This window comes from Amblyomma americanum, chromosome 10, assembly GCF_052857255.1.
Source record: "Amblyomma americanum isolate KBUSLIRL-KWMA chromosome 10, ASM5285725v1, whole genome shotgun sequence".
Taxonomy (NCBI): Eukaryota; Metazoa; Arthropoda; class Arachnida; order Ixodida; family Ixodidae; genus Amblyomma; species Amblyomma americanum.
In genome coordinates, this window is record NC_135506.1 from 90,656,588 (window position 1) to 90,673,449 (window position 16,862).

The 16,862-nt window shown below is 48.7% G+C and overlaps 1 protein-coding gene across 1 annotated transcript in view; it reads left to right on the forward strand.

The window, feature by feature from the left end:
* LOC144106462 (uncharacterized) overlaps positions 1–16,862 on the forward strand; it is an 84,520-nt gene that overhangs the window by 28,515 nt on the left and 39,143 nt on the right. The window contains exons 8-16 of the mRNA XM_077639278.1: positions 959–1,150; positions 3,846–3,963; positions 4,489–4,597; positions 6,252–6,429; positions 7,244–7,458; positions 7,689–7,785; positions 10,570–10,699; positions 12,975–13,188; positions 13,947–14,001. Of these exons, the coding sequence (XP_077495404.1) occupies positions 959–1,150; positions 3,846–3,963; positions 4,489–4,597; positions 6,252–6,429; positions 7,244–7,458; positions 7,689–7,785; positions 10,570–10,699; positions 12,975–13,188; positions 13,947–14,001 (1,308 nt within the window). The remainder of the gene's footprint in view (positions 1–958; positions 1,151–3,845; positions 3,964–4,488; positions 4,598–6,251; positions 6,430–7,243; positions 7,459–7,688; positions 7,786–10,569; positions 10,700–12,974; positions 13,189–13,946; positions 14,002–16,862) is intronic.

Below are 16,862 nucleotides of genomic sequence, written 5' to 3' on the forward strand. Positions count from 1 at the left end.
AATATTTGTTGCGTCAGTAGTGCTGTGTGATGCACCTTCACTAATAAAACAAAAGATCTAGACTGAAAATGTATGCCCCGCCAAATTTTCCTGGCCAAAGCTCTCACAAGTTGCATGGCGCAGCAAGAGAGTGGACTCTGGTTGCCTTCCTACTTTGTCGTTTTTGTAGTTCATTGTTACACTGTTGCACAAGTGTACAAAGTTAATCAAGGTGGCTGTTCTAGCAAGTTGGTTCATCAGTGCCAAGCTTGTGGCGCTTGAAGACAAGGGCAGAACGGAGAAGTCAAAACGGGCACTTACGTTCAACTAGAATGCCCATGTTGGCTTCTTCAATCTGTCCTTGTCTTCAAGCGCCACAAGCTTGGTCAGTAGAAAGTTAAGGTGGGTGTTTACGTTAAAGGCTGTGGTTGACCTAAGTGTTTTTACATTGTAGCACAAAATGCGTGAAAAGTTGCGGGGTGTCAAACACACAACCGTGACTCTGTCCAGCTAAGAAATCTATGTCACCAAATGGTCATTTTGTAGCATCTGCTCCTTGTTGCGCTCTTTGCTTGGAGTATCTGTGCTCAGCACTTTTTTTTTTTTTCTCCATCATTGCACTGCATCCGAATACATATCAGCGAATAAGTAGAAGTTCTAACATTGACAATAGTCTGTGTGTTGTTGTCTTTCCTTGTCCTGCTGTCTTCAGTGCCCTGATGCTTTTAGCCCATAACACTTGCTGTTGGGCCTGCTGGTTCCGGCATACTTCGAGGAACAAGCGCAGAAAAGAAAACCCTATGGATATGAACAAGAGATGTGACTTGGGCAGAAACACTGGACAGAGGGCTTTAGCAGCTCTGTCTGTTTCTTCCATCTTGTTCTGGTCTGTGGGTTTTTTGAGCTTGTTCTTCAAAGTTTTAGCCCCCTGCAGCTGCCAAGTACCATCCAGACTTGCCTGCTATCTTCTCAATCGCAGCTGTACGATGGTGGGGATGTGGCACGCCGTGCCTCTTGTGTGTTTGGGGTGCCTGTGGTGGGGGCTCGCCACGTGGTGCTCACGGACCACCTGCTCATCATAGCCGCCGGCTGTGAGCCGGGCTCTCCCGAGACGCAGCTGCACCTCTTCTCCCGCAGCGCCCTCGACCTCACCAGCAGCACCACCAAGAAGGTCAGTGGCTGTCTACAGTCGGTGCCCTTTGAGGGCGCTGTTGCAGGTTGAGAAGTGCCAGCAGTTACATAGCCTTGTTTAGACTCTGCCCGCTGTGATGATTGTGCCGTGACAGGCTGTTTGTGGCATAACCTGGATAACAGGAAATACCCACAGTTAAATCTTGATCTAGCAACGTTTGAGGAATATTAATGCGACAGTGTTAAAGGCCCCGTTCACCAGAAAATCCGGTGTCGGCGTTGTGGGCGAAAAATCACGAGCATGACATTGGCAGGTGGTCCCCAGAGAGCAACCTGGGAGGCAGGTGGGCCATCTAGGTCATGTGACCTTGTGGCGTCATCACAACCTGCCCACCGGATTGTGAGCACACTGCCCACAGTGGCAGGTGGCAGTTAAATTAATTATTGGTCGCTCGGGAAGAGCAACCTGGGCTACACGAGGCCCACCGCTGCTAGCACCTGCCATGCTAGCACCTGCCATGGCACCTGCCATGGCAGGCAAGGTGCCATGGCACCTGCCATGGCACGTGACAGAGCTGAAAAATGGAAAGGCACCAATCTCTCAATTTTCGCCAGAGCTACAGTCTGCAATCTTTTTTTTATTAGCAAGCTCTGGTATGTCATGCAGGTTCTGCATTGCTCTCGGGTGAACATTCAAAAGCTACACTGGATTTTTGCCGTCTTTATATGGGCTTCCGAATGGGAACGTTGCAGCCGAACAAACCTGTTCCGGCGGGTAAAAGACGGGGGCCTGGGGCTAGGGCACCTCCTTTTAAGGCAGCTGATGAACCGTTTTTTGTTTTTTCGCGACATCTCAGACCCGTTCTTGCGCACCGTGTGCCAGGTGAGACTGCGGCGATTGCTGCCCGAGTTTGTTGTTACCACAGAAGAGCTCTCGGGTGGAATTTTTGGTTACTACAAAGAGATTGTAGCAAGTGTTAGGTTTCTTTCAGCGCGTTTTTCCAGCGATTATTTGTATAAAACTAAAAGAAAAAAGTTGTACCATGATCTTTGTGATATTGTTTTCCCAGAGCCCATGTACAGGGCCTTGTACAGTGGAGGTCCGGGAGCTGATGTTTTAAAAAAGGTGAAGAAAATGCAGGTGCCACCAGGAGCAAAGGCCTTCTTTTTTAAGTTACACACCGGGACACTCCCAGTTAAAAAGTTTTTGGAGGGAAAGGATTTCTTTTTACCGTGGGGATCGAACTGCTTAATTTGTAAACAGCCCGAAACAATAGACCACGTTTTTTTGCATTGCTGGGAAGGGGTTTATTTTTGGGACGTGTTACAAAGGACAATAAAGAAAGAGCTACCACTTGACGCGCAGGGAATTCGTTATTTAAGCACTGACAATGAGGGTGGGGTACCATTTGACCTCATAATGCTCTTGGGCCTCCACTGTATATGGCGCTCCAGAATGGCAGGCTATTATTGTGACAAAGACGCACGACCTGCCCGAATTTATTTTCGGGAAAGAATAGACTGCTTTCTGGCCATCCAGAAAGCAGCTGCGGAGCCTCCCGAGTGGCTCTCGAGGCTAGAGCTGCTCTGTAGGCTTCGTGAATTTTAGTATGACGAAGCCAGACTCATGCTGGCTGATCACGACAGTGCCGTATGTACATAGTGTTTTGTGTGTTTTTTGTTGAGTTTTTTGTGTGTAAATGTTATGGGCCAAAGCCAGGCAATAAAGAAAAAAAGTGGCACATCGCTTAACCGCTGCACCACTGCGCCAGTAGGGGTATGACGACTCCCAGCGACCTATGAAGGTAGAGAATGCCCATTTCTGCATATATGGGAATTAACCCATCACGCTATTGCGTCATATCCTTAAGGCGGAGCTTAAGTGGCTCCTCTAATTTTTTTACATTCTTTTGTTATGTTGATGATAGTTTGTTATATTGATCAATAAATTCACCGTATAGGATACTGTGGATGTCGTTTGTTGAAAGGGAATAATAGTTTGTTCGATCAGGAAGTCATTAGTATTGAGTCCCTTATAATCAGTGTTTGACTGGGGTGAATAGAACTTAAATTGAGTGTCAGGCTATGTCTGTGCACGTCATCATCATCAGCCTTACTACACCCACTGCAGGGCAAAGGCCCCTCCCATGGCTCTCCAATTAACCCTGTCCTTTGCCAGCTACTCCCACACTACGGCCGCAAACTTCTTAATCTCATCCACCCACCTAATTTTCTGCTGCCCCCTGCTACACTTGCCTTCTCTTGGCATCCAGTCCATTACCCTTAAGGACCACCGGTTAGCTTGCCTTCGCATCTCTTCTTTAATTCCTGTCAGTTCTGTTTCTGTCAGCGATGGAGTATAAACCATCCAAGTTCAGTGCAAGTTCCCCTGCTCAAACCCACCTATTTTGTGTATGGTTTTTGTGGTGGGGGTGATGTTTAGGTGCCGGCAGGATTATCCTGAAGTTAATCATATAGGCGATTGCTTTGGCTGCGTATGATGGTCAAAGAGAGAAATGTACCTTGTGTGTAAGATACGGGTTTGATATCTTTGTAGTTATTTTCAAGTTGTTGTATGGAGGCTACAATAGGCCACTGCTGTGGGCAGCCTTTAGCCGGACGTTGAGACACTTGTAATGTCCCTGTGGCAGCTACCAGTTGACGGTGCCTGTCACTTGCTTCATGTGTGACATGTGGCAGTGATTTGATGGGGTGGCATTTGTGTCCCCTTGCAGAAAGAGTACATTGACCCCATCCTGCAGAAGTGCACCATTGGGGAGCCTGCGTTGGCTGTGTACCGGTGCTCAAGGCCCCGATACCAGGCCCAAGTGGCAGCAGCCGCCAGTGGCGATGGCAAGTACAGGCTCACACCCTCTCTGTCCCTAGCATGGATGCACTGCTTGTGTGGCTTGTGGTGGCAAGCTCTGCTGGTGCGTGATGGCTGGCATGATTTGTAAGCTCGGGACTCGAGGAAGCATGGTGCTCAGGGATGTCACTTTTATTAATGCGTGAGCATTACAAGGGTCTGTGCTAGCAAAAATGTCAACCACCATCACGCGTGACACGTGACTAGGTGTGAACCTTGCGACATCATCACACTTCACCATGGGCCCTGTATCGGTATCGTCTGCATGCTGTCTTATCTCAGTTTGTTTTGCCTTTGCAATTTCCTCTGTGTGTTCTGGCCTCTGTGAGCACTTTTGGTCTAGTGGGGAGGTTGGGAGAATGGCACAAGAAAAGGGGGGTGGGGGGATGGGGAGGCGAGAGGGGAGGGTAAAATACAAAGCTTGAGTCAAAGTCAAACAGTGACTGTATGAGAAGTTCCACCTATGGCAATGGTTAGTCTCACTGCAGGAAAACTTTTTGACTGCCTTGCAGCTGCGAGTGGTGAGACGAAGGATACCGATGAGGTGCCACTGGCATCAGAGACCTTCCTTGATGGCTGCTTGGTGGTGACTCGATACGGCGTCTACGTCTGCAGAGCTAGGTGGGTGCCTGGTGCGGTACAGCCCCACTTTGCGGTCTGCCACTGGGTCACACATAAAGTTGCCAGACATGAAACCACGCGACAAAGTTCTTTAGTGTGACCATGCAGTTTTCCCACTGTCACGCCTAGGTCTTGCACATTAATGGTAGCACAGTTATGGCAGTCACCAAGGTTTATTTGACCTTTGTTATTGTAGAAACAGTGAAATCATGCCGATCAGTGCTGGGATCTTCTGTGCGTGCGTTGCTAGTAACTGCAGTGTGTGAGATATCTGCTGGCATCAAGGTAGAAAAAATGCGCTGACCTTCCAGACCCACACATTTGAGAGGAAGTGCCTTCTTAATGCTTGACAGGAAGTTAAGAAGTGGCAGTTTCTTCTGTGCAGGTTTGGAATGGTTTCAGTAGTACTAGTTCCCGTGGAATGATTGGGCATTCTGGTTATGGGAGGGAAGGTGACAGCATCTGTTGGGCGGAAATGCATGTTGCTAAATGCTCCAGTAAAGCCTCGTTACTGAGATATCTGAACTAGTTCTCACATTATAAATATTTGCTTCATTGCTTCACCTGACTTGCAGAAAGCCTGGCGTGAACAAAACATGGTAGGAGCCTGCAGTCACTCTTTTAAGTTTTACCCAAAGGAAGGGTTAAGGCAGTGACAGTCTCCAAGTGTTTTTAGCAGCCTGAATTTTTTTCTACAGAGACAATGTTATATCCACGCTGGCATAATGCACTCATTATCGTCATGTCAAATTAGTGGCGGTATGAAAAAAATTAGAAAGTAATTCAGAAGTATAGGAACATCACTGCACAAAGAATTAATTGAAGGTGCACTAAAGAGAAATCTGAGCTCGTCTTTTTACTGCAGGAGCCTGATCTGCACGCTTCAATCATTCTTGGAAACGTCAGTTGTTGTCCTGTGCGGCCCATTTTCCTTGTAGATCGGACTAAGTGTCCCAGCACCTGCTTTTCTTTTTTCTTAACTGACCGCAGAGAGTAGGAGTCAGCCAACGCATGGGGTGCCTTTTAGCCACTCGCGTGGTGGCTCACTGTTCTGCCATCAGCGGAGTAATAGCTATTAATATGCCTAGGGGCCTTTGAAAATGTGCGAGTTGCTTGCGAACGAGACAACACTTACAACAAAATGTGATGGCGTCCCACAGATCACTCGAAAGAGTAGATCCATGGATGTCACGGGATTGCAAAACTTGGGAGTGGAGCAGACACGGCACCTTCGAGAAAAGGGAACCGGGATCACTGACACATCACAAGGAAAGAAGCGAGGTGTGCGCTTCCGCTGGAGCAGGCGGTGGGGCACATCTCCCCGCAGCAGCAGACGAGGAGAATACGTAGTCCAATTTGCTACGGGCTTGTTTTTTCGGCGATGTGTTCTCTGAACCACGAATATGTAGTGGTTTTATCAAACTATTACCTTACCTCTTGTCCAAATAGAGTAATAAAAATTACTTAGGTTGTCTTCACGGTTTTCACTTTCCATTCGCAAGGTGATGAGGTTGAGTCTCACAAATGCAGAGTCCATGCATATTTTTATTTCCGTGGGCTCAATTTGCGGCTATGTTGTCTGTGGCTGAAACTAATTATTCGTGGACACACAAAAAACAGGATAAAAGTGAAACGAAGTGGTGTGTGCGTGCAGGTGCTCGGCAGAGCGCCTATTCCTGGGGTTCACGGGCTCCCCCGCCCTGCTTCCCTCGGCGGAGCAGCTGGGGGCCCTTCTGGGGCTCGACATCTTCTCCCTGTATGAGGCGGCCGCCGAGGCACAGCTCGTGCGCGGGCAGTTTCCCCAGGCCGTCCGTCTCTACCAGCTGTCCAAGGTAAACGGGGCCCTGCCATTGCATCCACGCATTCCTCTCTTGATCGCTTGCAAAGCACCACATAGAGATGGTGTGCTTTGAACGGTTGGCGCAGGTTTTGGAGGCTTCAGTGAACAAGCACCATGCATGCAGAGAGAATCTGGCTATGCTAAAGTTGTCCAAATGTTTCCCTTGTGAGTTGTACACAGTGACTGCGAGTGGAAGCAATAGCATTTGCTGGCATGATAGCTGCTCTGGCACCCTTGTTTGGCTTTAGAAAGGGTCTCAGTGCACTGCATTACAATAATCTGTTTGGGGGCTAGCAATGCTAATTGAAGTTTATCTCGTAATGTCATATGTAAGGCTTGCTACCAAGCGAAGGCTGTGGGAAAGAAAAAGTGCAGTGTCAGTCCAGCATGATCTTCTGATGCAGGCTAGGTCCATGGTAGGCCAGTACTGAGGAAGACAATATGGCAAGCACAGTGCCTGATATTGGTAACTCTGCTGTAACTTGACCATTGACAAAAATTCTTTATAAATAGTATGCTTCTTTCACAGTGCTATAGAACTGGTACTTGATGAAGTGTTTCTCGCTAAATGTGGTCCAGGGCAGGCAGAATGAGGATGTTAGCTTTTTGAAGTGGTAGCTTTGGTAAATGCGAGCAGTGGACGTTTTAGCAGGTCCTGGTGAACATGTGAAGGGGTAGCTGATACCAGTAGACTGAGGAACGGGTTGCAGTGTCGGCCTTTGATTGTCCATTGCGAAGTGTGTGTTCTTCTTCTCCAGCTTTGGAGTGATGGAACTCAGGCATTGTCGTCCTTGTGTGCCCTGCAGTGTCCTCAGCTGAAAAGGGTGGCCCACTTCGCGAGCCGGGGCTTCCTCTCGGAGCTGCTGGCCTATGTGCAGGTGCTGTTTGGCACCCGTGCCTCCGAGATCCCTGCCCCAGACCGGGTCCACTTCGCCAACGTGGCCGCCCTGGGCTTCGTGCAGCAGGTGCTGGGCAAGCGCCGTGACACGACCGACCGCGATGCCGTCCTCCAGGCCTTCAGGCAAGGAGCTACTCCCTGCTTCCCTCCTGCTACGTGTTGTTAGTACTCTCTAAGGGTCCGGTTCCACTTACGTCTTCTCATTCACCTCGAAAATTCACATGGATTAGTGATTGTTGAGCAGTGGTGAAAAAGAGGCATGCTGAATGCAAGTTTTAGAGTCTTACTACGTGGAAATGTGTGCCACTCGCTTCTGTTCTCTGATTTTGCTCAGTTGCCCTTTTTGCCTGCAGGGAGTTCCTGCGGGAGAACCTGTACTACGACGCGTCAGTCGTGATGCGGATGCTGTCCGAGCAGCGCCTCTATGAGCTGCTTCACCTCTGTGCGCAGGTGGGGTCTGGTCATTGGTAGCGAAAGCTTTATTGCAATGCTTGAGAAGATATTGCGCTCTTTGAGGCTGCACTCTGTTGAAGGGAAATGAAGGGAACCCGGCAATAGACGTCATCATAAGCGTGGGCCAAGTCGTGCCAAGTAATTGATGGGACATCGCAGATTCTGTACAAGCAGGCTCATCCTTATGATGTATGGTGATGTGCCCTGTCAGCTGTGAGACATGAGCAGGCCATGCACAGTGGTGCACGTTGAGCAGTTTTAAGCTGCAGTGATGGCTGTTGATGGAACGTAACCCCTGATCCACGACATTGGCATACACATCCACACGGCAGAGGGGTTAGAAAGAGGTGGGGGAGAGGAAATAGCAGATGCTGCTCAGCAGGGTGTGTGTTTTAGGTAGGTCAGGATGGTGTTTTGAAGGTACAGCGAGTATTTCATTCACTGGTTAAATTAGCAAAGAAAGCCCACACGAGCATAGCATTGCGGAGGCCTGCTGCGAAATGGTGCATCGCCATTCGTAAACGTGGCACCCACTGAGTCGGAAGAGTCTCTTTGAGTCACTGCGGTGACTCAGTAGTTATGGCGCTTGGCTGCTGACCCGAAAGACGCGGGTCTGATCCCGGCCGCGGTGGTCACATTTTGATGGAGGGGAAATTTTAGATGCCCGTGTATACTGTGCGATATCAGTGCACGTTAAAGAACACCAGATGGTCGAAATTTTCGGAGCGCTCCACTGCGGCGTTCCTCGTAGCATGAGTTGCTTTGGGACGTAAAACTCTCTAGACAAGTCTCCTGTGAGCAGCAGCCGAACGCTTGTGCTCTTTCCTTCCCAGGTGTGGCGCCACCAGTCGCGGGGTGAGAGGCACAGAGGAACGCGTTTTGCAGCACATGCCGTTCTGATTGGCTCAGATAGCCACAGTCTTTACAGCGCTGCGTGTGACTTGCATGCGAGGTGGAGTATAGTGCCGCAGCATGCGGCAGCAAGAGCAAGAGGGGAGCACTGCATTGCAGAGAACATTGAGGGCAAAAAATCTGGCAGCTGTGGCATAGCATAACAAGAGGGAGCTCTAGCCCCGGTGCTGCATGATGAAAATGAGAGGGAATCTAGAGATGCAGCATGGAGGGCGTAGGTTCTCGGCTACTGTCCAGCGCAGAGTACGAGGCACTGTGGCACAACGCGAGAGGGCACTACACTGGTGGCGTTGTGTGGAAAGGGGGAGAACGTGTTAGTAGCGAAGCATAACAGCTGTCCACTGGGTTCTTGCATTACGTAGCATAGTGCAGATGATGACTGCCAGTATTTTCTTGGTGGGGGGGGGGGGGGGGGGGGGAGGTAGGGGTAGGGGGTAGGGGGGGGGTGCAGGGCAGGCTAGGAAGGCATGAGCTCTTCAGACCTTCTCTCGGTAGCTGTATGATGCTGGGGAATTTACTGTTCCTGATTGCCTTTGCAGCAGCAACTTGGAAGCTAGGAAAAGACGGTGAAATTAGATAGCGGGCTTTGCAGTCAGCTAGGGAAAGGAAAATGACAGCAATAACCTTTAGGAGAGCAACATGGTTTACAAAATAATGACAAGTTAGTGATGCCCTAGGTGAAATTAAATGGAAGGAATGGGCTTGGGCAGGATGTGTAGTATGGCAAACAGATGACTGGTGGTCCCTTAGGGTAACAGAGTGGATTCCGAAGAGAAATAGCTGGAACGTACCCGTTAGTTCTGATGGAAGGATAAGATAGTTTGCAGTGCTAGCATCACTACTTCAGAGCAGAGATATTTTGAAATCAATTGGGAAGCCTTTGTTCTGTAGTGGACACATTCTAGCCTAAGGTGGTGGTGGCTTACCAGTAGCCAGCACCATTGGCTGGCCACTGAGCTGGCAGCCCTGTGCTGTTATAATGTGCACCCCATAGACGACAGTTTTAGTGGACTGTGGTTAAGGCGTGAGCCGGCAAATAGAAAACGATGGTCCCCATCGGGTAACAAAAGCTCAAAGCATTGGCGATGTGAAGGGAGCGTTGCTTTTCTTTGAAGGGCACACTTGAGAGAGATTGAGCTGTGTACAAATATGAACAAGGCCCATTTCACAGGTTGCACTCTAACGCTGCACCGAGTAAACAGGTGGAGTGGGTGGAAAAGGTGGGAGAGACAGAAGCAGAAGCAAAGCCCTGCATGGTACAGGGTGTTCAACACTATGGCAAGACGGGCGAGTTGGTGATACATACTTAAGGGAAATAGCGCAAAAGACGGGGACAAGTGAAGAAACCAACAGGACCAGCGCTAACTCGTAACTGACAGTTTATTGACAGGAAACAAGGAATATAAACAGCCCGTCAGTTTGCCTGCATGACAGTGAAGTTCGTTTCCTCGATCCCACATAGCTACACATTTGTTTGCTTTGTTATCTTGTTTGGTTGCGCTGTTTATATTCCTTGTTTCCTGTGAATAAACCTTCAGTTGTGAGTTAGTGCTGATCGTATTGTTTTCTTCAGTTGTCCCCGTCTTTGGCACTATTTTGCTTAAGTACAGGGTGTGTGGGTGCGGGGTCGACCCAGGTTTGCGCTGAAACACCACGTTGCGACACACCGGATGCCTAAGCACTGCAAACTGGGAATGCATGCACAGTACTAATGGAAACTGCACATCACATCTGCCTCTTTTGAGGCAGGGCCAGGAATCAGTGCTGAGGGTTGAGGATGCCAGTAACTGATCAAAGCAATCAGTGTTTTGCGCTCGAGAATGCTACTGTGCAACCCCCCCACATCGTCTTTCCCCTTTGACTTGGCAGCTGCGTGGCCAGCGGCGGCTGATGGTGGAGCAGCTGGTGCACTTTGACCCCAGCCTGGCCCTGGACTCGGCCACGTGCGCCGCTCTTGCCAGCCGAGGTTACGGACACCTCCTCCAGCAGGCCAACAGTGGTGAGCAGGGGGGGGGAGGGAGAGGGGTCTCAGTACATGTCTGCTTGCTTGACGGCGCTCTTGGGGCTCAGCCCTGTGAGGAATTTGCTGTTAAACTCTCCATTGCACAGCCACATGCGTGCTGCCCAATTTCTGCACAACTCAGCTGATGCGTGTAATCAAGAGAGCCATGGTAGAAGTGGCCTCCTGCTTTTTAAAAGTGAGCCTGCAAGCTGCAGGCCTGGGCTGATGAGGGGCCTATCATGTCGGGAATCTTGCTGCAAGGAACTTCACCAGATGCTGCACACTTGCAAAGATGAGCAGGCACCTGGCAGAGTGCAAACTTCTGTGCGTGTTATCACTTGTAGCACTTGTAGCACAGCTTGAAGCATAGAAGGTACCTGTCCTGTCATTACACGTCAGCAGTACTGTACTTTGGTACAGTAAGCAAGCTTTATCTAGAGAAAACAAAGGCATGGTTTGAAAATAGTATTGCCAGTAGGCAGGGGGTACACCTGTATATGTCTAGCTGTAACGGCAGAACTTCCCTATCTGGAAGAAATGACCGGGAGAACAAGAATGCGTGAGGGTGCACTTGGGAGGCACTCTTGAGTTAAGAATGACAGATCGTTAATATCAGTCAAGAGGAAAAAGCCATGAATTAGCTTACTAATAGTTGATTAAGGAGAGAGCGGGGGATGTAAAAGATGACACGATAACAGTTAAAGGAACTGACTGCTGAATTTTAAAGACCCAGTCTGTTTCAGCACAGCGAGAAACTTCAGTGTCGTCGAGGGTGCCCGAATCCGAAACTGTTTTCTTATAAATGAGGTAGAAAAATCTTATCGGGAGATTTTGGGAGATAGCGATTACGCACTGACAAAAGGGACAATTTCAAAACTAATATAGTCTCAGCCGCCAGGCAGTAATTGGACAGTTTTATTATAGCGTTGCACCCATCTGAGATTCCGCACCCAAAGCTGTCACTGCACAGTGACATACGCCGCAGTAACGGCAGTCTAGGACTGAGACGGACTGAGATTGGGAAATTTGGTGGGCAAGTCTTTCTCAGGAGTGGTTAAACTGAGGACTAGCGGAAGGGCCAGTCTTGCAGTGGACACTCTCAGAAATGCTGGTGAGGACCTCTTGCAGTAGCCAATGATGCTGAGCCCTGTCACTAGCACTTGTGTGTCTCCACACTTTAGCTGCAATGCGTTGTGAACTTGCAGTGCTGGTTACAACAATATATACAATACCACTTACATGTTTTTCACAGGACTGCTGAAAAATAAAAAAACTATACCAGGTGGGAAATCGCGGTAGCCGTACTCAGCGTGTCAAAAACCTGAACATCATTCTCTACCGCTTCTTTCTTAAATTTAATTCTTGTAAGCACAACATCGTACCGGTATTTGCAAGGCTGCATGCCTGTTGCAATTTTTCTGCATGAGCAGAATCTCTGGATTGCTCAGCAATGGCCGTCAATCTGCTCAAGCAGCTGTTAGTGGAAATGAAGGCAGCAGCACGGAGAAAATGGACGGAAATGCCATGTGCATATCTGCTTCACTGTTTTTATGGCACGTGCTTTAATCATACACAATCCTTGTCTATTGAAATGTAGAAACTTGGAAGCTGCAGGCGACAGTTAAAAAGTGACTGACAGAAGCAAAAGCCTCTGAGCCAACCAGCGCAAGTGTACTTCTACAGCGATGCCCACGCGCTGTCTATCGTGGCACGGCTTGATTTCGGCAGCTCCGGTCATTCCTGCCTGCGTCGCAGCAGCGTTGGAACTGCACCAACAGCCGCAACGAAATTCACGCCGCTTGTAAGCCTGCAGGGCGTCAGCATGGGCACAGTGCGCTGGAAACCACTGAACACGGTGGCAGTCAAGTGCTGATACAATGTGGAACCCCCCCTTTTGCCCGTTTGCCGTCGCTGTTCTGCGCCAGTTCTGCGCCAGTGACAGTAACAATCTTGTAGTTGCATGCCTTGTAGTTGCATGCATGTGTTAAGAAGAAGCTGCTAATCCAGAGTATGCATGAAAAATGTCAGCACGACAAGTATGCAAAGTTGGATTGCAGGTAGAAAGCATAAGTTGAAAAACAAACATAGCACTAATACTTGCTCAAGACTTTATTCAGAGCAGTCTGGTAACTTTATGCCAGGCGTTACCCAGTGCTTACTTTGTGCAGTTTTCCGTGAATCTGCGTAATCCCTTCAAAATGCAGCGAACTTATGCTCCCTTTTGTACGTGTGCATTGAAGGGTGTCCTGCGTTCATCCTACCTTTCCTGCAGACCACTTCCCGATGTGTGTGACTGACCCGGACCTGCTGCTGCCACTGTCGTGCGACCTGCCTCTGCTCAGCGCTCACCTCCGGCTGCTGGCTGACCTGCTTCCACGACTGGACCCTGACCTGGTGCAGCGGGTCGCCAGGATGTACGATGCGTCGCGGCCAGCCCCTGCCCTCGCATTGCGCCGGGTTCTCCTGGCATCTTCAAGACAGGGCCGGTGAGCAGTTGTCGTTGTCTGCTATATCCTTGTATCTCGAAAGTGGATGGGCAGTGGAGTCTGTGCTTCATGGCTTGGACAAAAATCTCAGAAGCAGTTACTACTCACAGTGGGCACTTTTCCGGATGGCACAGTTGGATGGACGGAACCCTTTAAATCGGGTGGCGGCTCACGCCACCTAGCCGTGGCACGTAATATTACGGATGGTGGCGCATTTAGAAGTGGCCAATAAAAGCTGTCGCCATTTGTCGCTGTTATCTTCCGCAGAGCATTTTCTTTTTTGCTTGTTCTACCTCTTAGTTCATTTCAGGCTCTTGTATCTATGAATGTTTGTGCTGGCATTTGTTTCACTGACTTTGTTGCTAGGCAGTTGTGCATTCATCAACAGTCTCAAAATTTGTAACTTGAACACAGTTCACATTATTGACCATGGCTGTTTCTGGCCCAATCAGCCCACTGTTTAATGCAGACATACAGAGCAGCTAACAGCTAACCGTTAGAGCAGGAACTGCACACACCTTGAGTCTGTCATACAGAGCACCAAATGACTTGGCCTCTTCATGACTGGTATGTTTCTTTTTTCTAGTCTGCACCATGCATACAGAGAAAACTCTTGCGGTCCCTAGTCGGGGGGCCCCCTTCTGAAAATGCAGCATGGCCGTTCTGGTCTGCTATCGATCACTGCCTGACAAGCTGTTCCGTGGTTGAATTGTGCACTTTTTCCTCTTGCTCATTCATTATTTTTTTCTTGGCCGCAGCTACCCTGGCTCTTCATCCTCCCTCTCGACGGATTCCCTGGATTTGACACAATCGGTGAGGCAAGAGGGTTATCAGTCACTGCGAGTTGTTAGCAGATACAGTGGCAGGCCGTTTGATTCCAAATGTAGGTCTTTCTTTCCTGTCTGAAAATTTGGTGTTGTTGTACAGACCAGACTTCTGTGAAGCTGGAATTGCAATTTCCTGGTTGTTTTTTTCTGTGCGCTTCTTCTGTGAAGCTGTTGAGGTACTGGCAGCCACCGATGCGTGTTGTGTCACCAATTTTGGATGGGAGTTGGCCATGTATAACCATCGGTCAGGCTTCATTAAGTGGTAAACTAGTATGAAAAGCTGTTGTATATTTGTGGATAATATAATGCAGTCAGATCAAGATCGTAACATTGAGTACACAAAGGGAGTTCCCCAAATTCTTTTACACCTTTCATAGCAACATGCTGTTATCAGGTTGCAATTGCATATGAAAATGCTGGTTCCTTGGGTTCATATGTGAGCTCAGCGGCGGCATGTGCTAGCATGTAGGTGCGAAGTTGTTCCTATTTTCTCTAGGTAAGGTGTGACAGGTGTTTGGTCCCATGGTATTATGGTTGGGACTGTAGGTACAGCCTTCAGTCAGTAGGCTGATGTTGATGCCGATCAATTTGCTTTGCATGCATTAATGATTATTTGCATTGTGATACGGGCCATGCATCACAAGAGCTTCAAGCCTAGCTGGTAAAACTTGGGTCTGGAAGGATAATATAGTGCAGTTGTCTTTTCGTCTACATCTGTTCTGTCTTATTTTTGTGATGCACCTGAGCTATGGACCTGGTTAGGCTTTATGCCTATTCAGTTGCGTTGAACAGAGTAGGCTTGCGAATATTTGTTCGAAAAGTAAAATATTCTATATTTGATTTAATCCGATTGTTGGGTATTTGAAATCTCGAAGTATTCTTCTCAAGCAAATAAAGTTTCCAGAAAGTTTGCTTCGTGGGGTTTCGATTTGATGTTGCTTCTTGTGTCATGGTGTCACAGCGCACACGCAGCTAAAAAGCAGCAGCTGCAATTAACACCAGCAATTGAAGGAAAGGGGCGATTAGAGGCCCAAAGTGACACAACTTTCATGCCTTCCGCACACATGTGGCCCAGCTTCCGTAAGCAGCAAACTGAACTGCCAGTGCTCCTGTAGCTTCGGACCATGGTGTGACGCACACTGCGAAAGTTACCGGAAGGACCGGGAGTTTGTTCTTGCGCCATCTACCACTTGTCCAGGAAGGCGATGCCACCGAGAGTATGCCGAGTGTGCACCATGCATTTCGAATTTTTGTTAGGGGCACTGATTTGTATATGAATACATTTTTTGTTTACACTTGGAACACCATGGATCACGGCGAGAAGGGGTTTTGGCACGAGGCACATATTACTTTTGTGATGCCCATGGCTCAGCCAAACGACCCCGCAGATAGGTTGCCATTAAGATCGACTCTCTTAATTTCAAAAGCTGATGTTTTTTGACACATAGAGCTCGATGAACTACGGCGGTCATGTGCACTGGTACAAAGTGCATGTAATACCTGTGGCTTGGCGGGGCATGCCCGAACCACTGTAATGGGTCGGCTTATGTGTAGGTTCAGTCCCTCAAACTTTGATGGGTATTTTTGCACAAAATCAACATAAAGTCTGTTTGATCTTGTTGCACTTGCTGCACGAGTTCTGTAAAGTTGTGTGGTGTTGCCGCAAGCATGCAGCGCCAGTTACGGGCAGTTCAATTGCAGCATGGCACTGGCCGCTTCCAAAACGAATGGTCGAGCGCTGGCCTGCTCATCCACTAGCCTTGGCATTGCCAACAAATTGCAGCCAGCTGTACGCCACCCACATCGAGAGCCACCAGCATCCCGAACCATATGAACAATTTTCAAACAGCACATTACACTGAATTGTTCCCACGAATTTGCCTTGATGCATGTGCACCTCACGGTAGCTCGCGCGATATGCACATGCGTTCTTTTATTGAACATGACTGAAGTGTTGACGTGCATCACGCTGCATGCACGCGTTTCCTTTTTTGGACCAGGTGCTGAATACATGCAGCCATTTCCTTGGCGAGTAACTTGACTCTCTTTGCCGTTTATCGCAACACACAGTCTACTGTTGCACAAGCTAGCATCTACTTGAATGACAGCTGCAGAAGCATGATTTCAGCACTGACTATTGAGGAGGTGCACAGTTTTTCTGAGCTAGACCAGCATGACGCCTGTGCTGGTTTGTAACGAGTGGCATCGTTCAGAGGGTGCCATGTTGCACCGCTGAAACGAATGGTGTAGTGCAGCACTGCGAGAACCACTTCATGTAGTGCAGCGAAATCGAATGGACCTTCGGTGAGCGAGACAAAGCTTCAACGCATTTCTTTGTTCCTTACCATTTAATGGTCCTGCTTACCAAAACTAGTTGAAATGTTCTTTTCAAATTATTCAAAGGGGATTGCCATTTGCTTTGGGCCAAAATACTGCTATATTCACACAAGCTGTAGAACAGATAAGAATAATAATAATTGGTTTTTGTGGAAAGGAAATGGTGCTAAGGTTGGACACCTGAACCACACTGCGCCGTTGGGGAAGGGATAAAGGAGGGAGTTAAAGAAGAAAGGAAGAAAGAGGTGCTGGTAGTTGAGGGCTCCGGTATAATTACGACCACCTGGGGATCTTTAACGTGCACTGACATCACACAGCACGCAGGCGCCGTAGCGTTTTGCCTCCATGAAAACGAAGCCGCCGCGGTCGGGTTCGAATCCGGGTACTCCGGATCAGTAGTGGAGCGCCCTAACCACTGAGCCACTGTGGCGAGTCCTGTAGAACAGAGGTAACAAAGGAATTGCTTTGTTGGTTCCCTAGACCTACTTGGTGCGTGTCACCAGTTAGACG